Source organism: Scomber scombrus, chromosome 13, assembly GCF_963691925.1.
Source record: "Scomber scombrus chromosome 13, fScoSco1.1, whole genome shotgun sequence".
In the NCBI taxonomy this organism is placed as follows: Eukaryota; Metazoa; Chordata; class Actinopteri; order Scombriformes; family Scombridae; genus Scomber; species Scomber scombrus.
This window is the reverse complement of record NC_084982.1, coordinates 11643218-11669831: the sequence shown is the minus strand read 5'-3', so window position 1 is coordinate 11669831 and position 26614 is coordinate 11643218. Positions and strand designations below refer to the sequence as shown.

General features: G+C 39.2%; 1 protein-coding gene across 1 annotated transcript in view; it reads right to left on the bottom strand.

Annotated features, from left to right (window-relative positions):
* Window positions 1-5900: 5900 nt before the first annotated feature.
* col4a1 (collagen, type IV, alpha 1) overlaps window positions 5901-26614 on the bottom strand; it is a 40859-nt gene continuing 20145 nt past the window's right edge. Inside the window, exons 3-52 of the mRNA XM_062432092.1 lie at window positions 25223-25312; window positions 25075-25119; window positions 24883-24927; window positions 24650-24712; window positions 24492-24545; window positions 24142-24168; window positions 23958-24032; window positions 23745-23807; window positions 23516-23551; window positions 23365-23403; window positions 22877-22972; window positions 22692-22727; window positions 22515-22574; window positions 22250-22285; window positions 22098-22142; window positions 21942-21974; window positions 19831-19891; window positions 19683-19718; window positions 19451-19597; window positions 18958-19041; window positions 18734-18817; window positions 18383-18453; window positions 18042-18233; window positions 17727-17895; window positions 17497-17589; window positions 17172-17276; window positions 16948-17045; window positions 16507-16657; window positions 16284-16397; window positions 15784-15951; window positions 14946-15035; window positions 14676-14828; window positions 14418-14516; window positions 14116-14205; window positions 13830-13969; window positions 12993-13119; window positions 12778-12858; window positions 12183-12281; window positions 11654-11704; window positions 11375-11560; window positions 11086-11219; window positions 10794-10866; window positions 10368-10439; window positions 10083-10211; window positions 9882-9980; window positions 9580-9792; window positions 9280-9457; window positions 9072-9186; window positions 7699-7871; window positions 5901-7586 (exon numbers count right to left, since the gene is read on the bottom strand). Of these exons, the coding sequence (XP_062288076.1) occupies window positions 7505-7586; window positions 7699-7871; window positions 9072-9186; window positions 9280-9457; window positions 9580-9792; window positions 9882-9980; window positions 10083-10211; window positions 10368-10439; window positions 10794-10866; window positions 11086-11219; window positions 11375-11560; window positions 11654-11704; window positions 12183-12281; window positions 12778-12858; window positions 12993-13119; window positions 13830-13969; window positions 14116-14205; window positions 14418-14516; window positions 14676-14828; window positions 14946-15035; window positions 15784-15951; window positions 16284-16397; window positions 16507-16657; window positions 16948-17045; window positions 17172-17276; window positions 17497-17589; window positions 17727-17895; window positions 18042-18233; window positions 18383-18453; window positions 18734-18817; window positions 18958-19041; window positions 19451-19597; window positions 19683-19718; window positions 19831-19891; window positions 21942-21974; window positions 22098-22142; window positions 22250-22285; window positions 22515-22574; window positions 22692-22727; window positions 22877-22972; window positions 23365-23403; window positions 23516-23551; window positions 23745-23807; window positions 23958-24032; window positions 24142-24168; window positions 24492-24545; window positions 24650-24712; window positions 24883-24927; window positions 25075-25119; window positions 25223-25312 (4800 nt within the window). The 3' untranslated portion in view covers window positions 5901-7504. The remainder of the gene's footprint in view (window positions 7587-7698; window positions 7872-9071; window positions 9187-9279; window positions 9458-9579; window positions 9793-9881; window positions 9981-10082; window positions 10212-10367; window positions 10440-10793; window positions 10867-11085; window positions 11220-11374; window positions 11561-11653; window positions 11705-12182; window positions 12282-12777; window positions 12859-12992; window positions 13120-13829; window positions 13970-14115; window positions 14206-14417; window positions 14517-14675; window positions 14829-14945; window positions 15036-15783; window positions 15952-16283; window positions 16398-16506; window positions 16658-16947; window positions 17046-17171; window positions 17277-17496; window positions 17590-17726; window positions 17896-18041; window positions 18234-18382; window positions 18454-18733; window positions 18818-18957; window positions 19042-19450; window positions 19598-19682; window positions 19719-19830; window positions 19892-21941; window positions 21975-22097; window positions 22143-22249; window positions 22286-22514; window positions 22575-22691; window positions 22728-22876; window positions 22973-23364; window positions 23404-23515; window positions 23552-23744; window positions 23808-23957; window positions 24033-24141; window positions 24169-24491; window positions 24546-24649; window positions 24713-24882; window positions 24928-25074; window positions 25120-25222; window positions 25313-26614) is intronic.

Genomic DNA, 26614 nt, shown 5'->3' with positions numbered 1-26614 from the left:
TATTTCTTTATGTTAGAGATAAATCATTTTTAGTGGGATCTTCTTCCCTGTTGAAGTCTCATCAACAGATGACAAGTCATGGCAAAAAGAGAAGCCATGTATGAGAATGTATTTACTGATTGTTGGGGGGTTAATTGCAAAGTACCATTTCATGTATAAAACAAGTGCTGTTGATAGATAGATAGATTCACAAAAAATATTATTTACCTATAGATGAAAGAGAGGGTAGCGAGAGTAACATGAAATGTTAGAGAAAGAAAAAGAAAAAGAAAAAGAGAATTGAGACGAATAAAGAGAAAAGACAGATTGAGAGTTATACTGGAAAGCCTCCCACAAACTCACTCCCACTCTTCCTCTCATGCCCACGCACTCTCTGTTACTGTGACGTCCACTCTTCCTTTTTACTCCTCCGCTCTTCTGTGGAGGCGTTCTGCTCTCCTCTCATTCATACACTACCACGCTATTTCCATATTTCTGAGTGGACGCTGTGTATTGAGTTGAAATTTCAGCAGAGGAAGAAGAGGTGGCGGAGGAGTATGAGGAAGCGCCATGTTTGGCTTCATCTGAGCACATCAGATTTCCGATCATGCTGAGATCGTGATCAGATCTCACATGAGAGCCAAACTACACAGATGGAATTATGTCATCTGCTCGCATAAGAAATTAAAGCAAAATCATGATACAGTCATATTCTCTAATTCTCTTTAAAAAATTGTTTGTAACTTAACATTTCACTGTTTAGCATTAGTCTTGTGATAGACCTCTAACACACACACACAAGAACAAAGTCCCCCTCCTATGTTCCAAGTATGCAAACACCAGCCTATGTAGACACCTTACCCATCAACATGAGGGAGCCATGCCAACCCAGAGTGGCCAACAGCCGCCACATCCGAATAATCATGCTGAGAAACAAATGCTGTGCAGCACACTCTGCTGATCTCACAACACTGTGTGATCCGGTACATCTGTCAATATCGGCCTTTTCATGGCAAGTTTATTTGTAAAGCACATTTCAACAACAAGGCAATTCAAAGTGCTTTACATAAAACATAAAATGCATCAAGACAGAATATAATATAAAAGCAACACATGGGAATATAAAAAAAACCAAAACATTTAAATACAATTAAAAGTGTTATTTTAGAAATAAAATTAAGCTAAAATAGAATAAAACAGGTAAAACAGGAGAAAAAAAGTTACAGTGAGAGTGACATCACACAGTTCCTAGTCTGATCTAGCATCGACCAAAGAGAGATATAAAACACAGAATAGTGAACTCTGAAACCAAGGCCGTGATTTTCAATTTCAAGTTCGGGGAGGACGTATTCTGGGAAGTGCTCAAGCTATTACAATTATAGCCTTCGACAGAGAGAGCAGTGTGTTCCTAATGGTGTTTTATTTATGTGTTTAATACACTGCGTGTTCTACATGTAACCCCTTGGTATTTAATGTGACATCCTGAGCTGGACATTTGAATGGAAGGAAAGGCTATTCGGGCACTGGTGATTGATTTATATGATTAAATTCAAGGGATGTAAATATTTTTTGTGCTTTTTTGGACGTGTGAATGTGCATCACACTCAAAGTAATATGCAGGTGAGAGTTTACGACTCTTTACTTTTACCTCCTTCTTGATTGATCTTTGACACAGTTTACAGCACAACAATACTAATGTGTGCTTTTGAAAAAACAATGCAATGCATCTAAGTTTTTTAAAGTCAGTATCTGAGGAAACATAGGGCATGTCTACACCATCATATATGGTGCAAAACCTGTATGTATAGGTTAAATGTTTAATAACAGAGTGATTGTGGTCAGGGTGAGGAGCTGCTGTGCACATTTATTAGAATAAGTGGCTGCACCTGCGCCTGATGAGGACTGGGGGGACAGACTAGGAAGTGTTGAAAGGGAGAGAGTTGAGCATGGGCACTCCTGTCTGGGAAGCGGCGCTTTGTGCTGCAGTTTAGCAGTGCACACATTGTTGGGGGCCGGTGATGTATGCATGTTGGTCAAGGCCGGTGAAGATAGGTAGCTGGATTGTAGTAGGATGAGGTCCTTCAGTGGGGCTAAGGCTAGATTAGTTAATGCAGGGAATTAGGAGTGTGACAGCCGCTTCTCAATGCGGGTAAGAGGCTCTCTTCTTCCACGTGGAGGAATACCAGTGCTGATTTGGACAAGGGCCAGACCAGCCCTGGGGAGGGTCCCACACCCCAGGAAAGTTATGTATTTTGAAATTACTATTTTGTTTGTATTAGTGCTGATTATAGTACCTTGTTTGTTTGTCAATTTCAATATAGTAAGTTTAGCTACAGTGTTTGTGGCGTGTTTAAGGAAGTGGTTCTAAAACTTTTTCAAGTCAAGGACCCCCATTTGATTTTATAGATTTTGTCCCATTATCCCCCATCTGATGAGATTTTTTTGCTTTAAGAGGTTTTGTTACAGAAAGTTTATGAAACCCATGACCAAAATAGTCATACATTCTGTCATTGTGTTACTTATAAAGGGAATTAAAGTGAAAATAAACCATTCCCATTTTTGACCCTCAGAACTCCCTCAAGGACCCCTGGAGGTCCCTGGACCCCACTTTGCTGCCTTTGTGCACCCTTAGAATACTGGTTGTGTTACGATAAAGTTTGATGAGTATTTGCAGTGTACCTGGTTGGCAGCTGCATGAGTTTGTTATAATAAAGGTTGATCTGTTTTGTCCTGGTATGTCTTTATTTTTGTTGTTTAATTACAGAAACATTCTAGGTCATACTTGCATCAGCTGTTTTTGCCAAAGTTATCCATGTTACTTTTACAGCTGAAAACATGCATGTTCCAGATAAGCAAAGAAGTAAAACATTGCAAGTTTGTCAAATAGAGACCTCTCTTTTTCTTTTTCTATAATGCATACTATCAACTGGTCTGAGCACCTAGTCAAATATGTTTAATATATGCCTTGATTTACTATATAAACTAAGATATTTGAAATATGCCTACATTCATGAATTGACCTCAATCTGATTGATATACAAAAGTGCCAGGTCCTCCAACATCCAGCCAGTTTGAGAGAAGGAGTGAGATTGACCTGTAATTCAAAATATTAATTATTTATATGCTTGTTTATAACTGCATGATGAAATAACGAAAGAGATAGGACAATGATAGTAATGACAATATAGTGTTTGATAAGAAGCTGTGTAACTTACAACTTGAAGTGCTCTTGTTAGCTGGCTAGCTAATCTGGTCTGACCATGCCTCCACGAATCTGACTGTGTGATGAGTTTGTTGCCCTTGTTATCATAGACCAACTTGCACCATTATCATTCTTACTGGTAACAGATTTCTGCAACATCACATCTTTCCCAGCATATGTCTGCCTGCTTAGCGGTGTTATCAGTAAAAGTAAACAGCTATGGGTGTGCAGGACCCTAAACAAATTCCAAATATAACCAGGATTTTGAAACTGATTTTGGAAATTCCAATGCCTGCGTTTCATAAGATTGTTGCTGGGTTCCAGGCAATCTAAGGTCATTTACAGCACCTGCAATGAAAAAATACACAATACCCAATTAAACAAAACTAAAATCCAAATTGTATACCTACATAAATGTTATGTAAATGCTGTTATGCAATATCTCCCTCTCTTATGGTTGTGTGTGCATATATTTATGGCTGTTTTGCCTGTATCCCCTCTGTTCGGTTTTGTATTGCTGGCTATGTTACAAGCTAATCTTCATTTGGCATGGCTCAGGTCAAGGGCATGTGGTGGAGGTTGTGGCCTCCGTGCTTGATCCACTTAAGAGAAAGGTCGGAGTCATACTAACCTCCTGATGCATTCCTGCACTGTATCATAAACACATTCTGAAAAACACAATATTAAGTTACATTATTAGCTTGACATAAATCAGTGTACTCTTCAAATTTCAGCACAGGTGAAAGCCAGTCCTCAAGTGAAACTGCTCATTGCAAGATGTTATGAGCGGAAAACAGTCATCACAAACAGTAATGGTATGTATTAAATTTATAATCAATTTGCTGTCAATCAGCTTTATTTCCCCATAAGCAACATCATGGATTGCAATAATGTTTTACCAGCGTAAAACCTTGTGCTTCGAGGGTAATCGTAGCTCTTAAGTCGGGATTTAAGTTAGCCGTGTTAGCAAACAACCAAGAGGATTAAAACGCTTAAAGAGGTTACAGTTTTGAGCTCTAAAGCCTCTGAGCAAGGCTGAGTGCTGACCCTTACGGCGTAGCAGTGATGTTGCTGGTTTGCCGGTGAATTCCAGTGATCTACTAATTCTTTCTTGTGTTAAAGCCAGGATGTAAAATTCAGTATTTCCCGTGAAAAAGAGCACTTGGGGAAAAAAGACAAAATATGCTTTCTTTTTGCTGTTCAAACTCTTTCCAATGCAGTTATGGCTGCTTGAGGAAAGCAAAAACAACCATCAACAAAAAACCCAACCACACTACTTTTAACTTTGGTTTTGGATGGTTCAGCCACAGCAGGGTGGTGCTGAGTTTCTCCTTTCCTGACTCTCTCGTCATTTTCCAACTTCTACATAGTTCATCCTGTCCTCAGGTGATTATAAATAGATGGCAATGATAAACATGACAAATTACACCAGAATAGTTTGGTCACTTTTGGTATGATGCCAGATATATTCAGCCAACTTTTCAGTGATGATCAGTTTGTGTTGTTATTAAAATAAGAGCATTGTTACTGATCTTTTTTTAAATTATTAAATACTACAGTTTGAATGGCATTTATTTTAGTTTTCATTGTAAGAATTAAATGTGACCTGCTTTTTCACCATTCAAATACATTTGTGTGGATGAATACACCATCAGTAGTAACCATCTTTAAATGTATTATGACATGCAAATACATTGTATTAATATGAAGTTATAGATGAATTTTCACACTCATTACCAAGTAACTATTCTGTATATTCCATTAACTTATTGCTTTATCTATTCTGTTTGACTGAAGCATTTTCCTCTTAAGTATTAGAAAGGTAACAGAAAACAAGTACTCATAAGACAAAACATACTGGAACTATAACTATAGTGTTACTATTTAATTGAAACTTATAAACAAACTAACTGTAAATCTCAGTTATTATTAATCCCAGTATATATTTAACATACCTGTCATTTGCAATTTACAATATAGATTGGGCCTTTTAAAGTTCAGTACAATATATGTCACAGGTCACACTTTATAAAACCTGCTTGCCTGAAAATGTAGACACCTCAGCCATGTAGCAAATGATCTTGATTGTGGTCATTAGGCTATCATGCTTAGTTGTACTTGTCATTTGACCATTTGGCCTTAAGTGTGGCATGACCCTTCACTCTGACTCCCACCAGGCGGTCAGAGGCCAAAGCCTTGTTAGACTTGTTTATGAAGATAGCGAGGGGTCAAGGCCTCTGTGTTCGTCTGTCTGGTGACAAGAGAGGAAACAAGGGATAGGATTCCGGTAATAGATGAAAGACGAGAGCTGAGATAAAAGGAGGGGTTATCTGGTTCTCTGCGGAGCGTATTGATCTGTGTGTGTTTTCATGGGGTGAACGGGTTTGTTGGCCACCATCCCAGCAGAAGTGCTGAGGTAGTGGCTGCATCGCACTGTGGAAGAGTTGGTGCAGAGGATGCACTTAAATAAGGGTTCCAGATACATTTGAGGTCAGCTTCTGATGGAATAATTGCCAATGGCAGTAAAAACAAAAAACCCTATGTGAACTTGTGAATCACCCTGCTGAAGAGCTTTTACAACATGAATCATCAACAATTTATGTTCAAATTGTCCTGATGCTGCCCCCATGTGGCCTGTATGGAGTACTGCATATACATCTTCATAACACATTTACAGAAACAGATAAAAGGAAAAATAACACTTATGATAAATTAATAGTAATATTCTACAAATCACTTTATTGCAGGAATTATACAGTATGGGATCTGGAAAATATGAAATGTCTGTTCTGTTTGTTAATCAGTCAACATTATCCAAACACTACTCAAGTTTGTGTGAATACTGCTACTTGATGTACTTCATGGGGCGCTTTATCAAGATCAAGCACAACATACTAACAGTAGCGAAAAAAACAAAACAACAACAACAAACAAACAGGTTACGGTTGGTGTCAAGTAATTGCTATAGAAAACTGTTCTTTCAGAAAACATCTGTTAATAGCTCAACAAAGGGAACAGGAACTATATTTGGGGTTTCCTGTATTGACACAACTGAAGTTCATTAAATACTGTGTATTGAGGAATAAACATAACAAAGACCTATTGTTCAGACCTCTTAAAGCATCTCAATTTGCACAGACTTATAAAAACAGCCTTCCTCATCTGCCTGTGTGTGACTTGGGATGTACAACAATGGCATGATGAACCTCTACAAAAATCCACTAATGGGAACAATCAAGTACATGAGCAGAAGAGCAAGCACATGTTATGTGTAAGTATATATACATGTGCATTTCTTTGGGATCAAAGATTAGAAACATTTGGTTCACTTGACGTGATCCTTTAACACACAGTTGTTATACACAATGCTCTGTCTGAATAAGCGTATAGAAAAGGTAATTTTTTTTTTGGTCTGTTTCTTTTTGTGCATTTGTATGGGATTATGTTCACAACAGGGTTGGGCAGCATTATGTATGCGACCATCACACACACACACACACACACGTACACACCACGTCCAAACAGCTCAAATCCATTCATTTATGTACATTCACACAAACACACACCTGCCATTAATGTTTCAGTGCTGTTTTGCATGTTAATAAGGCGCTGATTGTCAGAAGTCGAAACACTGTTTGTAGATTTATGGAATCTCAGATACGCTCAAGTCCAACATATTCTCATAACTCTTATAAATAAAAATGGACTTAATAACACACAATGTCAATAATAACCTGAGGAGAGTATGTTGAACTATGTTAGAGAGGAATGCATTATATTTACAACAGTGTGGTTGTTATATTTTGGTGTTGGCGACGTTGTAGTGATTTAAAGTGTGTGTAACCAGTGGTAACTCCCATCCTTTACATTAGTATGTCTAAACAAGTTTAAAAGTGAAAATCTATAATACTAATATGTAGCTATATCTTTGAATGATGTGAAACTGGTAGGGAAGGGAAATAAAATAATTGAATAAGGCAGATAGGTAAGATTCAATAGCACCTGTCTTACACAAACAACCCTTTCAAAATGAACACTAGTTTACCAGTTAAGGGGGCTGTACTCAGTGCAGTGGTAAACTGGGCGCCATTCCTTAGAGACATGTTGTGATCATGTGAGTTAAGTGTTTTGCATGGAGCAAAAGGCTGCTTGATCTCTGTGTTGTGGTTTGTAAAGTTCGATCTCCGGCTTGTTCTGCAACCCACGCTTCAGTCCCTCTCTTCTCACACATACAGGGAATTAGCACCATCCTTTGAAAACGGGAAGTAAAGCCAAGTCGCGGACATCAGCGCAGGTCAGGAAGGAGGACTCAGAGGTTGGGGTTTAAGTCCTCTTCATGCACACCTGACAGCGGCTTATGTGTGTTCGGAGATTTCCTGCTTTTAGTGTTGTGGGGACAGGTTTCCTGGAGATAAGTAGAGAGGAAAGATTATTGCCACAGATTATTACATAGATGTGGTGAGAAAACAGGGAGAATCAAGAAATACAACATCTGAGTTGGAGTCTGCCTGTCTTACGTAAACATCTCGCTGTCTTCAATTGTTGCGAGCCAGAAGCTGTAAGAGTTGGCGTAGTAGTTGCAGGTTCCACGACCGTGACACTCGATGAATGGAGCACTGCGGAACTCCTCCAGGCAGGAACCAGGAGAGGCCAGAGCCTGCCCCGAGCCCTCAGCACCGGCACTGGTGTGCTACACAAACACACACACGTACATATCCAAATTAAGTCTAAAATATGCATGTGCAAAAAGGGTTACTATATGGGTTTTCTTTAATAGACACTATAAATCTATAGATGTATGTATATGTGAGCGTTTACATGTGTATTATCACAGTGGGTTAAAAGGTGCATGCAGGTCTTCATGTATGTATGTAAACTTGTAGATGCTTGTCAGTATATTATACAGTGGTGGAAGAAGTATTCAGATGCTACTTCAGTAAAAGTACCAATATAGTGATGTAAAAATACTCATTATGAGTAAAAGTGCAGCAAAGTGTACTTAAAGAATTCAAGTAAAAGTACTCGTTTCATCCCTCTGACTTATAAATTATTATATATATCATAATTCAATTATGAATACTGAAGCATCAATGTGTAGCAGCATTTAACTAGAGGTGGAGCTAGTTTGTACTAGTTTTTTTTTATAGCCTGGCTATATAATCATAGCCTGGCTCAGCAGCCAGTCTGTTAAACTTGACTCTATAATCAAATCTGACAGTGCCAAGATTATTGGCCAACCTGTGGCACACTCCTTTCAAGTAGTTCACAAATAGAGCATGCTTAGACTTGCTAACAGTATCTCTTCTGACTTCTTTTTAAACAGAGAGTACCAAATTCTGCACTCTAATAGGCAATTAATAGAGATAATAGATGATAATAATGAAATCAATAATTTAAAAAATAATTTAAATGCAACAGGCTGAATAATTATTTTATATATCAGTCTATCCTACAGCTAAACCAAAGTCAGTGTAATGCTAACTGATATCTTAATCCAGAGGCTATGATGGGAAATGTATGATTGTCATGACTGTTTGATAGTGTTTTGTACATCTATGAAAAGGGTCATGTGTAGTTGCATTGTTATTATATTTCTATGTTTTTAATGGCTGGTCAGGATTTGAGCTCTGTAATGTTTTTATGGATGAATAAACTGAACATTAAGCCTTGAACCTTGATAATGTCTATGGAAATAAAACCTTAGGAATTCTACTAGATCTTCTTCTGGACAAAAAAAAGTCTAAATGCAAGAAATGTCTCCCAATATTTCAGTGGATCATCACAACATGGGGGCTGGCTGATACCTGTCTGGTGTAATGAAGATCAAAATCTATTCTCTACAGAGCAGTCTATGTTAACTTGCATTGAGACCCGACCCTGCTTGTCTTACCATGACAAAGGAGTAGCCAATCCACAGAGAGTCCCAGCCGTGAGGACATGGTGGGATCATGATGGTCTGACTGTGAACTGCAATCACCATGGCTGGGGCCTCACACACAGCACATCTGTATGCACATACATATGTGAAGGATACAGTATGTGAGTGTCATAAACACCTGCAACAGAACAGCATGTATTGTATTGAAATTCTGACATACCTGCTGATGAAGGGTTTGATGCTTTCACCAGTGATTGGTGCCATGCTCATGGGCATAGGCTCAGGGGAGGTGAGCCAGTAGGAGTAATCATTACGGGAGGCAAAGTTGCACACGTTGTTGATGTTACAGAACAAGAAGGGCATGGGGCTGAACTTCCTCAGACAGCTCCCTGCCGTACCTACAACACAGAGCCATAAGACTTGTCAATCATCCTGCAAATTTTCACCTTTTCACACCCCTTCTCTTTTTCTCAGTCGCATTTCTTTCTTTCAGTCTTTCTTCAAATTATGTGTTTCTCACCAAGATCCTGTCCATGAGAGCGTTCGTTGCCTTGAACATAGAGCAGGGAGTAGCCATCATATATGCGTGAGGTCCCGTCAGGACAAGGTGGAATATCCACTGATTGGCTGTGACGGGTGACCAGGAAACCGTGTTCCATGGAGGAGGGGCCAGGCTGTCCCACTTGACCTGGAACACCATCAGGTCCAGGGGGGCCAGTGTGTCCTCTGGGGCCTAGAGGCATGGAGTTATTAATTATTTATGAAAGCAACAGTACAAGTGGGGACATATCTTACTCACGTCTGTTCCTGTGAAGCTCTCACCTTGTGGCCCAGGCAGGCCCTGCTCTCCTTTACCTCCAGACTGACCATGATGTCCAGGGAATCCATCTTCACCTTTTGGCCCTTGAAGACCTGTCAAACCTGAAAAAGATAAATGAAATAAATTATGTAACAGTTATTAAAATGGATGTGTGCAGGAGGAAACTGTTTAATGATGGGGCACATTTTAAAGCAAAACATCACCTTGCAGTCCCTTCTGTCCAGGGAATCCAGATGGGCCCTGGGGTCCTGGTAAGCCTTGAACGCCTGGGAACCCAATGTCTCCTTTGATGAAGGTGTGGGGGCCAGGGGGACCAGGGGGGCCGTCAACACCTGAAATAAAGAGCAGAGTTTGTGATCATTAAGTGATAAGATTATCAGACAAGCGTAAGCACTGACTGAATTATATACATGTATAATATATTGATATCATGGTTATATACAGTATCTAATGATTCTAGTATGGGAAATAATTGATCTCCTTTTTACCCTTTTCTCCTGGGAATCCTCTGTCTCCAAGTTCTCCTTTGAATCCTTTGTCTCCAAGATAACCCTTTGTACCTAAATATAGTATTGACAATAAGTTTTTATGCCAGTTAACAGTGTTTTCTCTCACATTTGCATAAACACATGCTGTCTGTCACACATGGTAAATAACTGGTTTAATAGCACTTTCATCCAAAGTGCTTTACAATGTTTCTGCTGCTCACTCAATCATTCACACACTGAAGGAAGCAAGCTACTACACAGGGTGCTGGCACATCTATCAGGAGCAAATTGGGATTCAGTATCTTGTTCTAGGACACTTAGACATGCGGACTGAAGGAGTCGGGGAACAAATCACATGAATGCACCCACACACTCACAGACACACTGTATATTATACACAGTTATTTCACACTGTATGTACTTTACCTGGGAAGCCAGGAACACCCTGCAGTCCCCTCTCTCCCTTTTGTCCATCAATACCTGGAAGGCCAGCTTGTCCCTGTAACACACACACAAATTAAAGGGCTAAACAAGCTTGAATTTAAAGCCCATTAACTAGTGATTCTCTAAAAGCTTGCTCATGCTCAATTTACAGTTAGAACAAGAAGAGTAAGAATTTCTTCTTCGGTGTTTCTCTTTCATGCACATTAACTATTGTATGACCTGTAGCTACAGTAAACTGTGAAAGTTAGCCATTGAAAACAGCTCTGTGACATACAGGAAGTCCAGGAGTTCCAGGGTCACCCTTATGTCCTGACTCTCCCTGGAAACCAGCGAGACCCTGATCTCCTTTGTCTCCCTTTAAGCCGTCTCTGCCTGGCAGACCGGAGGCTCCAGTCGCTCCTGTGGATCCTGTTTGATAAAGACAAGATGAAGATGATTTTTTGACTAAAAATGTATGCAGTATTTCTATTGAAAACACTTTTCATTTAAGAGAACTTCTCCATCTGTGGCAACACGTCCTTGTACATGTCAGGCATTGCTGGCTTATCATGTATGTGGCATACCTGCTTCTCCAGGTTGTCCTGTTTCTCCCCGTTCTCCTTTAGGGCCCTCTAGAGAGGCACCGGGGAACCCCCTGTCTCCTGGCTCACCCTGGAGGCCCGGAAGTCCTTCATGTCCCTTGTCGCCTTTGATACCAGGGATACCTGGCTGACCTGGAGTACCAGGGAAACCGGGGATACCTTTGTCACCTGGAGAGTGAAAGACAAGTCCACATGATGAAAGTCTGTTTGTCACCAGGTATTAAGGGATTATATAAATCAGCAATGGGAGGTAGGTCACACCTTTGTCACCGAGCACTCCAGGTGACCCAGGGGAACCTCGGCCAGGTAAACCTGCAGAGAAGGACAATTAAGAGGATCATTATAATCCTAAAACATTTCTACAGTTGTGGAGTGGCAAGGTTTACTACAGGAATTTGACCAGCAAAATAATAATCAATCAATCAATCAATCAATCAATCTTTATTTGTATAGCGCCAAATCACAACAAAGTTATCTCAAGGCATTTTACACATAGAGCAGGTTCTAAACCGTACTCTTCAGGTTTTAATTTTAATAATGCAGTATAAACAAAAATAATATTATCATCTTAAAATATGTCTGATACTGTTTACTGTGATATCCACATCGAACTGATTCCATTAAATTGAATTGGTCTCCCATTCATCTGAATTTGTTCACAATATAAAATATTTTCAAACAAATAATTTAAATGGTTTCAGGGGTTGAATTACTGTTACACTGTTACCTGAACTCTTGATTGACACTAAGTTTGCACCTTGCATCAACAGAGGTCAATTTTAGCACTAACCTGGGTCTCCTCTCTCTCCAGAGGATCCAGGGATGCCATCCACTCCAGCCTCTCCCTTCTCTCCAGTAGGACCAGGAGGTCCCTGCAAGCCACTTTCACCTGGGAGAGAAGACGTTTACACAGTTGGTATGCATTACAGTATGAACAGCTTTCACTTATTTCATTGTTGTCCAGCATGACTAAATAGGCATTTGTATGGGACAGGTGTCATTTCAGTTATGAGTCTTTTTGTATCTGTCTGGGATAAGTACATGATTTGCTGAGCTGTCATTGATTTGGAGATTTTCTCGTAATTTACCCACAGAAATGAATAAAATTGATGCCCAAGAAAGTGCCAATCAGCCGTAGAGTGATGCTTTATTTCATACTCACCATAGCTAAATTAAAAAGGTTACCAATGTTTGGGAGAGATAGCAAGGTGCATAATTGAGTCACCATGCCACTGATTAGTTTAGAATTTTTACAGACTAAACTGTTATATCAAACCTTCCCACAGGATTATAGCTGATAATTGGTGTATCAAAACTGAAATGTTGTACAGCAATTCATTGTAGAGATTGGTCTGACTAATGTATCAAAGTAGCCTGTTACTTACCAGCCTGACCATCTAGACCAGGTTCTCCTGGAGACCCAGGCAGCCCTGGGGTACCCTTCTCACCTGGTATACCTGACTGACCTGTACAAAACACATGCACACACACCACAGTAAGAACACACATGGAATAACAACACCTATAATACCCATATATACGTAGTGCTCAGTGTTGTCGACAAATAGGATGAATGTGATAACACAGACAGGAATCTGACCTGGATAGCCAATGCTTCCTTGTTCTCCCTTAGTTCCTTGCCCTCCTGGCTTGCCAGGCATACCCATATGACCTTTCTGACCCTTGTCTCCTAGTGTTCCTGGGAATCCCGGTTGGCCTATCTGACCCTATGAGAGCAGAGGAATGGAGAGATGATAAGTACAAACAGGCATAAATGGATAGAATAGGTTGAAGGAAGCACAAAGGGAGTACAGTATATCTCTGATAACCTGCTGGTCATACATTTATAGATACTTCTTTCATTCTGCAACAAATGTGACAACACTGAATAGACAGTGATCAAGCAGTGACTTTCATAGCCGGAAATGGCATCCATCTCCCTTGTATCAAGGGCAGACATTTATGTTCTTTAAATCTTAACATTTTCCATACAGTCTACCAATATTTTCTTACATTAGATATTTATAGTGGCTATCTGTGGTTTCAAACTCACAGTTACATTTTTTATTTTTTATTTATTTGTTTGTTTATTTAACAATATAAATTATTAAAGATACAAACCTACAGCATTATGCAGGTACATTTTAACTTTCTTACTGCAAAATCCTTGGAAATCATATTTCATTATCATATTTGACTTCTTTCCAAACGTTATCATGTACCATTTTTAATAAAAGAGCCAGTTTTTTTCAAAGCAGTTTTATTTTTTGTAGTGTTAATTTAACCAGGTGTTTCTTGGCCATCTATGCCTTGCAAGTGCTCCAGCTGCCAATTTTTAATGCTCAGAAGATGACTTATAGAGGTCATTCCCTACAGTTGATTCACTTAACTAGTAAAATGTTGTAAAATATAACCGTTGTTATCGCTAGTGGATTACCTTTTCTCCTGGATGTCCCGGGAGACCGATACCTGCCTCACCAGGTATTCCCGTGTCTCCTTTCTGTCCATCCGTGCCTCTGAAGCCAGGATGTCCTGGTGTACCAAAATCACCTTTAGTACCCTTTGGACCAACCGGACCTGCACAAACACACAGATAATCAAACATTATGCAGATATTTGTCGAGAGTTGAATTAATACAGTGTTTACACAAATACACAAATTGCATGTCTGTAAACTTTAGTTATTCCCTCACTTTTTTTTAATCAGGGACACTGCGACTCACCTGGTATTCCCATCTCTCCTACACTTCCCTTCTGTCCAGGTTGTCCTATACTGCCAGGCCTTCCAGGAAAACCCGGGTCTCCTTTCTCACCTGAGACACATCAATGAGAAATAACAATTAGAGTAATAATATTTATTTCCCCCCCATTTTCACTGGGCACAAGGCAAGTGCGTAGAATTACAAAGGAAGGAGTTACGTTACATGAGTAAACTGAAATTGTAACCACATGAAGTCTACATGATTTAGCTATCCCTATAAAAAAATATTTAACACATTTTAGATCAGTCAGGCAGGCAGGTCACCTGGTTGTCCAGGTGACCCAGACTCTCCATCTTTGCCGGGCATTCCAGGATCTCCAGGTTGTCCTCGGTAGCCCTTTTCTCCAGTGACCCCAGGATCGCCTGATAGACAAGTGAAATTGAAAAAGAGAACACATATGGGCACTGAGGAATTTCTTTAACTATAAATCAATATGTAAAATCATGCATTGTGTGATGCTATGTGATTATGAAGGTAATCAAGTGTTTCTTTGAGTCAAAGACCAGCCTATTATTTCATACCATGGTCTCCGAGGTCTCCCTTTTCCCCCTTCATGTGCTCCATGTCAACTTCAGTCATGTTCCCAGGAGGTCCCTGAAGACCTGTGTCACCCCTTTCTCCTTTAGATCCAGACTCTCCAATAAACCCTCTTGATCCAGGAAGACCAGCGTCACCTGAGAAAGATGGTTGAAAAGGGAAATTGTAATTTCTGCTAATAAATAGGTTTTGTTTGCACTGTAAGAAAAGTACCCTAACTTTTTTAATTATTTTAACTATTTGGTCTTCCTCACCTCTAAGACCAGGAGATCCAGGTGTACCAGGGGGTCCGGGAAATCCTGGTACTCCAGGTGTCCCCATGACACCCATCTCACCTTTAGAACCTGGCAAACAAACACAAAAACTCATGATGAGCTTCTTTTATTGATAAAGAGATTAAAAAGCTAGAAGAGTGAATTGCAGCCTATCAAGTAGTTGTACCATTGGAGGAAAATTCTTAAAAGTCAGTCCTCCTCCTCCCTTATTTCAAATTGAATTTTGAGTTGAATATCTTACTGCCACTTAGTGGTAAAAGTGATATATGTTTTGAAAAGAAAAAGAACAAAGTGAAATACAGTCAATTTTCAAATAGTACCTCAACTGCAGGAAGGATGAAGCCATTTTTAAAAAACAGGCTTATGTTTTATGATTAATTCAGGATAATGTACATTTCCACCAAATGATCATACAAGTCATGTCATAGTCACCACTCTGCTGCTTTTTAACAGGCATACTATTCTTATTCACTTCCAAACACGTCTGTTTTGCAGTATTTCCGTTTGGCGTTAAACTGTCAATGAAACTAAACACTCCTGCACAGATATTTCACAATAAAAGCCTTCCAGCAGCTCAAAGGGAAAAATCCATCCCCTGAAAAACTTTTTATGTGGAACATGTATAGGAAGTGTTGAGTTTCAGTGATAATAACTTAAGGGCAAAGCAGGTTTTATTTATTAAATGTACTTCATAAATTCAAACAATATTTATAATATAAATAGTGAGAAAAGACCCACAAAATCCCACATTTATTAAAGAAAGTTGTTAGATTAAATGTTTTTCCTTGCAAATGTTGTTGTGATTTTGCAGTCTCACCTTGGTATCCAATCAGTCCGTCCCTGCCAGGTAAGCCTGGTGGCCCTGACAGTCCTTTAGAACCTGGAGTTCCTGGGAACCCAGGGCCTCCCTTCTCTCCCTGAGGCCCTGGCATGTCCAGACCAGGAGGACCCGGGTAGCCCTTTTCTCCCTTTACACCTTCCCCACCTGTACAACATGCACAAATACAAATATGTATTGTTTGATAGTCAAGGTGAAGGAAATGAAGAATATGCACAGAATAGGTCTTTTTTAACAGCAGACATTTTGACTTGTCAATGTTGGAACACCACAGTTGTCACTAATAGAATTAACAATACCCCAGTAGGTCATGACAGTGTGACAGTTAGCCAGTCCAACAATACCAAGACCCTGAAACTGAAGCAGCTAACTGGAGTTCTACTATAATTATTGTTATTATTCACACTTTTGACATATCAAAATGTATAATGTATCTATACAAAAAAGCATCTATATTAAGATGCTGAGGTCGTGCTAACCGTATGGTCCCGGCTCTCCAGGTTGTCCTTGTGGTCCAGGAGCGCCAGGTGAACCTTTTCCTGGAGCACCTGGTGATCCAACCACTCCTGGAAGTCCTGGGGGTCCTATTTCACCTGAGGCCAAAGAAAAACAATCGTGTGCTTGGTACAAGCAGGTCTTTTAACTCATCAACTAAATTGAAGCAGGCTTCACACCAGACTTGTTATAACTGTCCTGCAGTACCTTTGATTCCCTGAGGTCCTGGGTTTCCTGTCAGGCCTTCCTGTCCAGGAACACCAGGTAGTCCAATTTTACCCTTCTCTCCCTGGAAGCCAGTAATTCCTTGGCGTCCCTGTTCACCTTTTGGGCCTGGCAGTCCTCGTCCTGGCTCACCCTGTAAGGGATAGATTTGATTTACACGCCAGTTCCGGCAGTAGTAATTTTACATGACATTCAGATCCCAAGTTTATCATAAATATGTGATAGATGATATTGCAGTTGCTTTGTTGGATGTGAATTTTATTGTTTAAGAGAACTGTAGAATTAATATACTTGAATGTTACAAAGAAAAGAAAAAACTAATTTTCAATGGTGAAAACTCCCTTGTTCAGTCACAGCATATGTCTGCATTTTACAAGTAATTCATTATTATTAATTTGTATACACATGTAGAAGAATACATACTTTCTGTCCAGGTGAACCAGGTTTTCCAGTAAGGCCGTCCTGTCCTGGTGTTCCTGTCTCTCCTGGAAATCCCTGAGTTCCTGGAATCCCACCGACTCCTGGAAACATGGACCAAACATTTTCTCTGAGTTCTGTTTTGTTTCTTCAAGAATCTTTATGTATCTACTAAATGTCTCTGATGTATCCATGGACAGAAGGATTAAGGTCAATTTGGAGTAATTTACCTTTGGGACCAGTTGGGCCTGGCAATCCAATTCCAGGGGGCCCGGTGTCACCTTTTTGTCCAGTGTAACCTGACACCCCGGGGTCTCCTGGAATGCCTCTGTCACCTGCAGCCACCAACATGCAAGTAAGCAAGACTACTTTTCAACAACCTTCACATATACATAATTAATAACATATAATCACCTCCTACATTGATCAACGTTTATTGTCAATGATCAATTCACTGATTCTTCCTTAAGAGGCAAATTTCTTTCCTTTTTTTTTTTTTTTGCAGTGGACTATGAATCAAAACAGACTACCACAGCTGAAGACGGTGTTTCCCACCTTGATGTCCAGGTCTGCCAGGTTCTCCTCGTGGTCCAGGTACACCCTGAGGTCCGGGTGTGCTCAGAGCTTGACCTGGGTCACCTTTTGCACCTGGTGGATGTAAAGTATAGGTTCTGAATTAATGAATGTACAGTGTGTAGCTGTTCTGTCAAGATAAAGGTCGATATGACTTCACTCATACTGTATGAGTCCCTTTTTTATAGTATTTGTATAGATCTCAGGCCTACCAGGTACTCCAGGTGTTCCAGGAATGCCTGGTCTCCCCGGGTTGCCCTTCTCTCCGGCATTTCCTGGTTGTCCGAAGCCTGGCAAACCAGGGGGACCCCTCTCTCCATGGGTTCCAATAAGACCAGGGTCCCCCTGTGGTCCACGCTCACCCTTGATGCCTTCTTTGGCCTGAAAGCAAGATAAGAATAATGAGATATCCAGTCTACTTAGTAGTTTTTTTAAAAGATTGATATTAAATTCAAAAGACTTAAAAAATATATTGAAATCCTAAAAGACTGCCATGCCACACAAACAATATGGACACACACACTTACAGGTTCTCCTTTAAGGCCAGGTTTACCAGGGATGCCATCTCTCCCTGGTTGTCCATCCAGCCCCCGCTTCCCAGATGAACCAGGAACACCAGGCAGACCTTTGTCTCCCTTCAAACCAGGAGCTATGAAAATGTCCCCTGGCTCACCAACAGCACCAGGAGCTCCTATTAGCCCTTGACTGCCTTCAATACCCTGTGCAACGGGTAAGAAAGATGGTTCACATAGGTGAAGATAATGTCAATGACATATTCTTTAATTTGTCTCCTGCTCCATTTCCCTCAATCAAATGGGGAATTTATCCCAAATCTTGTTGTAATAGCCTAATACATTATTCTACTTACAGGTCCTCCAGGATTTCCAGCTGGTCCAGACTGACCCTTTTCTCCTTTGCCACCGACTGCTCCAGGAGGTCCTGCCAGGGGGAATTGACAATTGTACTTAGCTCCGTCAATACTCATCACAGCAGGTGTCAATACACGCAGGAAAAATAGGTGGAATAAGACAACAGCAATTGTTACGTTTGGACAATAACTGTGAACACCTGAAACCAAAAGTATTTAGAAAGGCCAAAAAAATATTTGAATGCTCACATATTGAGAAGGTGAGCAGATAGGTCTCTAGTAAAAAATACTTTTAGCTCACAGTCCTATGGTTTTGACTATTTTCACTTGAATGTGACTGAATTCACTTACCCCGCTCTCCTTTAGGGCCCTCGGGGCCAGGTAATCCAGTGGGGCCGAAACCTTCACACTGAACACAGGTATCTCCTTGGTCACCTGATAAGGAAGTACAAAAACACCCATTTAAAAATGTCCTGATTATGCAATACTGCAGCAGTGAACATAAAACATAGAAACATAGAATTTTAATTAATCAATCACTCATAGTCATCAGCGTTAATTGTTGATAGTCTTACCTTTCTGTCCCAGTTCCCCTTGTAACCCAGGTAGTCCAGGTGGTCCAGGAGCTCCTTTCTCAATGTTACATTCATTGGGGTCAACTGTGTGGCCGTGTCACAGCACATACACACACACACACACACACACACACACACACACAAACACACACACACACAAGGTTATTCAAGCATCTCTAGATAGATAGATAGATAGATAGATAGATAGATAGATAGATAGATAGATAGATAGATAGATAGATAGATAGATAGATAGATAGATAGATAGATAGATAGATAGATAGATAGATAGATAGATTCCTTTATTGTCATTGTATAAAATACAACGAAATTCAAAACCCAAGGTAGAGAACGGAGCTCAATTAAAAAAGTAATAAATAGTAAAATAATAGGGCAAGATAAAATACATATATACTAAATAGGTACGCACTCTATGACCTATGACTCCATCATTTCATTGAATGGAATGATTGTATTTCAAGGTGAGGCATACCTGGCAGTCCTGGTGGTCCAGGGGCTCCATTGAGTCCGGGTTGTCCTGGAGGTCCAGCTAAAGACTCTCCTTCTACACCCCTGTCTCCCTTCTCACCTATGTCTCCCCTCTGACCCCTCTCTCCACGAGGCCCTTCAACGAATTGGCCTGAAGCACAAGAAAGCCAACGTTAGTGTGTTATTCAGGTTAGCACCTTAACACCTTAATGCTGTGTTGTGTCAAAAAAAGTTACCTGGAGGACCTGCCTCTCCCTGTGGACCAGGAAAACCTGAAGGTTAAGAACAAACCAAAAATGAAACAAAAACATGGATATCACTACATCGATGGAATCTTTAAGTGAGCGTAAGAGTGTTTTTGAATGTATTATAGTATCCCATTACCTTTTTCTCCCTGTAATCCTGGGAAACCTCTGGGGCCAGGGGGACCAGGGGCACCATTACCCTATAATTACATAAAGTACCACATTTACAAAGATGAAAAATACATTACCATTTTTAAAAATGTATGTTTAAGTTTTATTACACATGTATTAATTACACAGTTTGGCCACTATGTCAAATTGGCTTCAAAGCCTGTCACTTTTCCTGGGGGCTTGCATAGCCCCCTTAGCCACATGTGTTTGTTTAGAAAGAGACAGGTGATAATCACATTTTGATTTATAGTGGGTGTGACCGAAAATCATCCCCCTAGGCCTTCCTGAAGGCCAGAGCTATCTTGCTTGTAGTGTAGCTCATAACACATGCTGTAGTTATCTGCATTGTGTCTTAATTCAAGACTCCCTTGTCATGTTGTTTGTTTGGTATTGTTCCTGTTACATCTTAAAAATGATTGTGGGTTCATGAAAACTGTTTTGTGTACACTTCGCAAAATTCTTTTAAATTAAATAGTGCAATACTTGTTCACTCCCTCCTGCATAGACCCTGCATTTACTTTATGGTTTGATAAAGGGGCTAAAGCAATCTACAGTTTATACATAGAACATTTGTTTGTTTGTATTTTGTTTGCTTGTTTTTGTTTTTATTTTTATTTTGTTTTAGGTTTTTGTTTTGTTTTAGTTTTTTTTGTTTTCTCAATTTGATTTGATTTAATTAATAATTATGACTATTGTCTTTTTCATCTATATATACATTAACTTGTGACCCTATGGGTGGGTGGATGGTATTATATAAATGTTCTTGATGATAATGCACTTTTGTATTCAGGAGATGGTTGGATGAAATGAAATCATACATATATATTGTACACTTCTCTCACTTTATGTGGAAATACTTCCAAAATACTGGAAACGAATAAAACATATTTACAAAAAAAAAAGAAGTAGTGCAATGGTTATAACTGATAATTTTCTATGGGATTTATCTTGTATTAAAGGTGCAATATGTAGGATTTAGTGGCATCAAGGATGAGGTTGCAGATTGCAACAAACTGAATACCCTCCCTTTCCAAGCGGGTAGGGGAACCTATGGTGGCCATGAAACTTGTGAACCCCATCACTGGAGCCAGTGTTTGGTTTGTCTGTTCTGGACTGCTGTAGAAACATGGCGGTGCAACAAGGGGAACTGCTCTCTATTTAGATATACAGGCCTCATTCTAAGGCAACACAAATACAAGAACTGTTATTTTCAGGTGATTATATACTAAATAAAACATACTTATGAGTATTATATTCCATTTCTGCAAAGTCCATTCTGCTAGATGCCACTAAATCCTACACACTGCACCCTTAATATGTTGTTAGCATCATGCTAAGCACAAATTACTGTCCTGTGAGTTAGTCCACAGTGCACGTATTAAAGCTCTAAAAAGCAAACCAAATATATTTGGAGGCAAATGTATTTTTCTCTCATTTGTACATGAATATAACAATAACAGCACTGTTGACTGTTTGTAGTTTTGTTTGTTTGAGAACAAGAGAGAAAGAGATACAAGCTGCAAATAGCTGTTTCTACACACTCCCCTAAGCTGATTTTGAGTGATTTCTGTGAATGCTTTGACTAATAAATGTATACTTTTTGTTAATAAAATATATTAGAAACTCATTTTTATTCATGGCAGAGTATTGCTATGACATGTCTTAAAATATGTCTGGAAGGGATCCTTAAAAATCCATGCAACTGTTCTATTATATTTTCTTTAAAATATATTTTCCTACATGGTGAATTAAATAAAAACCTAAAATCCCTTAACGGTATGTTAATTAAATTCACTAATATTTTACCTGGAAACTTCAGGTACAAGAGTCCTCAACCTACAGGCTTCACTAAAGTGATGTCATCTGATGTAACTTTTGTCAGGCTTGACTTGATTATACAACTGTAAAATCAGTGGAGTGCCCCTTTAACATGATCTCACATTTTAACTAAATGAAATGTGGCGACATCTGCTGGTGTTTTTTTTTAAATCATCCTGTTTGTTGCTGATGGGAAGGAAAGGGAGATGGGTGAGAGAGAAAGAAAGTAAAGACAGACAGAGAAAGAGAGAGATTACTTACAAAACCTGGTGGTCCTCTTTCTCCTTTTTCACCCTGAAACAAGACACAGAATTTAGTCTGTGTTATCATAACGCTTCCAAGAAAATGTAAGTTTCATATTAAATGTCTAATATAATGGACATTTATAATTGTAAAAAAAAAGGGTGCATTATTTACCTGAGTACCAATGTATCCAGGATTGCCAGGAAAGCCTTTTTCTCCCTGTGTGAGAATATTTCATTGTTTTTATTGTACTTTAAATATTTTTTAATGTGAAGGCAAACAACAGTTGGATGAGAGAGATAAATTATACATTAATTTATGGTTACCTTGGATCCAGTCTCTCCCTCCTTTCCAGCTTTGCCCTTAAAAGACAAAAAAAATCTCACTTTAATCATCACATAGATTGACTGTTAAGAGTTTTAAGTATATATACACTTTAGTTACATGAAAAAAAGGTTGTTTCCCATGTTAAATTTAATCTTCTTAGGTATTTGCATGAAATCTTATACTGACAACAACTAATGCTTAAGTACTTTTACTAAATTCTTCATGTATTATACCATCCCATAGAGAGGCAATTTGGCCACTTACTATTTGTCCAGGTGGGCCTTGATCACCTTTGACACCATTGTGATGAGGGATGCAAAAGCCCTGAAAATGAACATGTGATATCCATATTTAAAAAGGTATAAAGTTGAAGATAACATACAGCCTGTATGCACTGTAATGTAAAATAGACACAACAATATTTGAAAGCAAAATACAAACTTTGTCTCCTTTCTCTCCTGGATATCCTGTGTCTCCCTTTAGAAATAAAAAAACACAAACACGTTCAGAGAGAAAAAAAGAACACACAATCTAAGTCATCTTGTACATCTAAATTGTGATTGACAGTATCTGTATACCAAAATTCTCAAAATCTCTGTTCAGATTTATGAAAACTAAGTGAGTACCTTTGGTCCAGGTATATACTCTGTGACAGGTGTTCCACCCACTGGCTGAGATGGAGGTCCAGGAGGGCCAGGTGGGCCACGATATCCTTGGTCACCCTGCAGGGACACAACAACAGCCAAATACAACACATTAGCAAAACAAATGATTTAATGATATTCTATCAGTTTCTTAAAATGCATTATCATTTCTCTCTTCATGAAAACAATGTGTCAGCAATTAATCAGAAACTTGAATGGAAAAGTGATTTATCCAGTGAAAACCATGTATCTTCAAATTTAATGATTTTTCAAACAAACTGAAAATCTCTAGTCCCTTAAACTAAATAATCTCTTTAAAAGCCAAGTGGATTATCTGTGAAATGCATGCTGAAACACATATCATGAGAAAGATACTTTCCCATTTTTACCATGCTACCACCATGCTGTAGCAGAAATGTGTCTTTTCTAAAATAAAATACAAAAAATGCATTCAGTACAAAACCTCTCACCTTATCTCCTTTCCCACCCACAAAGGCCAGTTTGTCACCCTGTGGGGAAGTAACATAAAACGTTCATATGACATCTCAGCTGGTTGATCAAGTCCAAAGACGGTGGACTTTGTTTTTTAACTTTAAAATCTGTATGCATGACTTGTCTTACCTTCTCTCCAGGAGGGCCTGGTAAACCAGGATCACCCTGCCAAACACAATATTCAATTAGTCAACCAAAATGTATCCAACTGATGAACAGCATCTGCCAGGTTATAAACTCAAGTATCTACATTGCAATTTGTAATGCGTGCCCTTTCTGGTGTGGATTCCTTGTCTTATAAAGTGTATCCCTAACACTTTAGGCTGATAAACAGTCCATCTCTGTAGGAGTAACTCACTTTGGGTCCTTGATAGCCACGAGATCCTGGGGGGCCGGTAGGTCCAGGATATCCAATTGATCCCTATGCGTGAAGGATATGAAGTGTGTGGTAAGAACTTGGAATTATATGAAAACTCAGAATACAGTGTCTTGTTTATCTCTTTTTCTCTTTCTTTATACACACATGACATGTGCTTTCATGCAAACACACACACACACACACAAAACGTACAGGAAGTCCAGGTGTCCCCGGGAACCCTCTTTCTCCTTTCAAGGGAACAATCCCAATCACACCACCAGGATCACCCTGCAGGATACAAACAACAAAAATAAGATCTCACTGGTAGATGCCTTATATGTGTCTTGTTTTACAAACATTTACATAGAAAATGTTAAAGCTTAAGCATAAAGCTGACCTTCATTCCAGGAATTCCTGGGATGCCCTGAGAAGAGAGGACAGTAGAAACATATCTGTACATGTAACATATTCTAGCAGATATATATTTACATGTTCAAGATATTGCTCTGTTAACATACTGCTGTGTCATGTGGAAATCTTGCATTTCAAATGTTATAACTGTAATGTTTTAACTTCAGTTTTGTCCAGTTGGACAAATCCCCAAAACACTTGACTGTCAGTTTAAAAACAAGACAGCCTTTATTGTAATTTTGATGTTTTCCACAATGTTTTATAGGACAACTGTAATAACTAAAACATGTGCTGCTCAGTGAGGTGTTGGTTGTTGTGCAGGTTGCGGTTGCTCACAGGTGGTCCTTGAAGACCAGGAAAACCAGAAGTGCCATCCCTGCCTCTTTCTCCCTGAAACATACACGACACATTCAGAAGGCAAAACAGTTTGCGGATTATAAAACAACAGAAAATATCAGGTGTGAAGGTGTATATCAGTTTTAGAAATTGCGTACTTTAGTCCCATTGCATCCTGGGATACCTGGCGCACCAGGTGGACCATCATTTCCGTTGATGCCCTATGAGAGGAACAATTAGAGACAATTTGCAGTTACATAGTGACAAAGTGTCTCCCAGCTTCCTAACCATTCTGCCCTGTTTTAACCAGTAAGTTTAACCAGTTAAACTCTCTATCATTTACTGGAATCCTGCAGGATGGGAGACATGAAGGCTGATCAAATGAACTTACTGGTAGTCCTGGGTTTCCTGGGAAACCTGGCAGACCAGGAGGACCCTGCAAGATCACAAACATAGCAATATTACTATCTCGTGACAATACTACAATTAAGCAATAATTTGTGGGATTTGTGTAAGTCTGTACCATATCATTCCACACTGCTTATATCAGACCTTGTGATAATTTTGATGGTTAGCAACTTACCCGCACTCCTTTTATTCCAGGAGCCCCAGATTCACCCAGATCTCCCTAAAAAGAAATAAATGGCATGTATTCATTCATTACATTTGGGATCATCTTAAAAGTTATTGAAGGTTATATATTTTAATGGTATGTGTGAGTTTGTACTGACCTTAGTTCCAATTGCCCCTGGAGGCCCCTCAGGTCCCTGCATCCCTGGGAATCCCATATTGCCTTGAAGACCCGGAAATCCACGCTCACCCTGTGAAACACAGGGGATCAGATTAATTATACAAGGACAAAAGAGTAGGGATAACTTTAACCATAAATGCTCAAAACAGGTAATTTTATGGTTTAATTAAACACATGAGGTTGAAATCAAAAGTAAATTTCACAAGAAACAGAATAAGTAATGAATGACATTTTGACGCTGAGTTTCGCTGTATGTTACAGTGTACCTAACATTCAAACGGTCTTTGATGGATTTTGGATAAATGTTCAGAGAATGGGGCATCCTGCTGGTCTAAAGTAGTGATTCCCAACCTGAATAAATGTTACACTTATTTCTTGTGAAATAAATCCACAAATCCCTGAAATGAAAAAGTTGTAGAAGAAAAAAAATCATTTTTTTCGTGGAACTTCTTGTCATAAAGGGTCACAGGAGACACTGTTTATGTCCTTGAATTTTTACTCTTTTTATCTCTTATCAAATCACATAATTGTTGCATTTTAGCTCAAAATAATCAGACTGAATTACAATTTTGTTTGCCATCCTTCATTCATTGATTGTAATAATAATAATACTAATAATAATAATAATAATAATAATAATACATTTTATTTGTAAAGCACTTTACATTTCCAATGCAAAACTCATGTATCTCAATACAATTAAGAGATCTTGAACCAGGCTATTGTGATTCATGGTGCAGGCTCATATAAATGTAATGTTGTATTTATGCTATGTTTTTGCAAACAATAAAAAAAAACCAGATATTGGTCCAAACAAAGCCTTTCCGGTACCAATCACAGTGACCAAAAAAAAAAAAGACAAAAAATATTCAGATATATTGTTTTAAACTGTCTGCCACTAGATGGCAGCATTGCTTCGTGAGGGAGAGTCAGGCCATAATCATCTTCACAACCCTGTGGGATCATCCATGGATGAGACACTCATGTGTGAAATTAGGCAGTGAATAACTAAGTGCCATATTGAAAGGATTATTTTTGAGATTGATTTCTTGTGTCTGAACGCAAGATCAAATCAGTCACATCAGTCAGGGGAAACATTGTTGAACCATGGGAACCATCATCGGGTTCCCATGGCAACTCTTGTTGTGGAAGGCCAGGAAGTGATATCACTGGAAATAAAGCTCAAAGGAGATTTTGTGAGGGCTGTTTGGAGCCTTTCAGCACTATTCAAAACACAGAGGTGCTTTGAGACCACAGTGGATTGGCACGGCTCCACTGAACACAGTCAGTACATCTGTTGTTGTCGGCAGAGCTGAATGTTTGGCTACTGTGGCTGTAAGAATGAACCATAAAAGGCCAGACTGCTGCACTA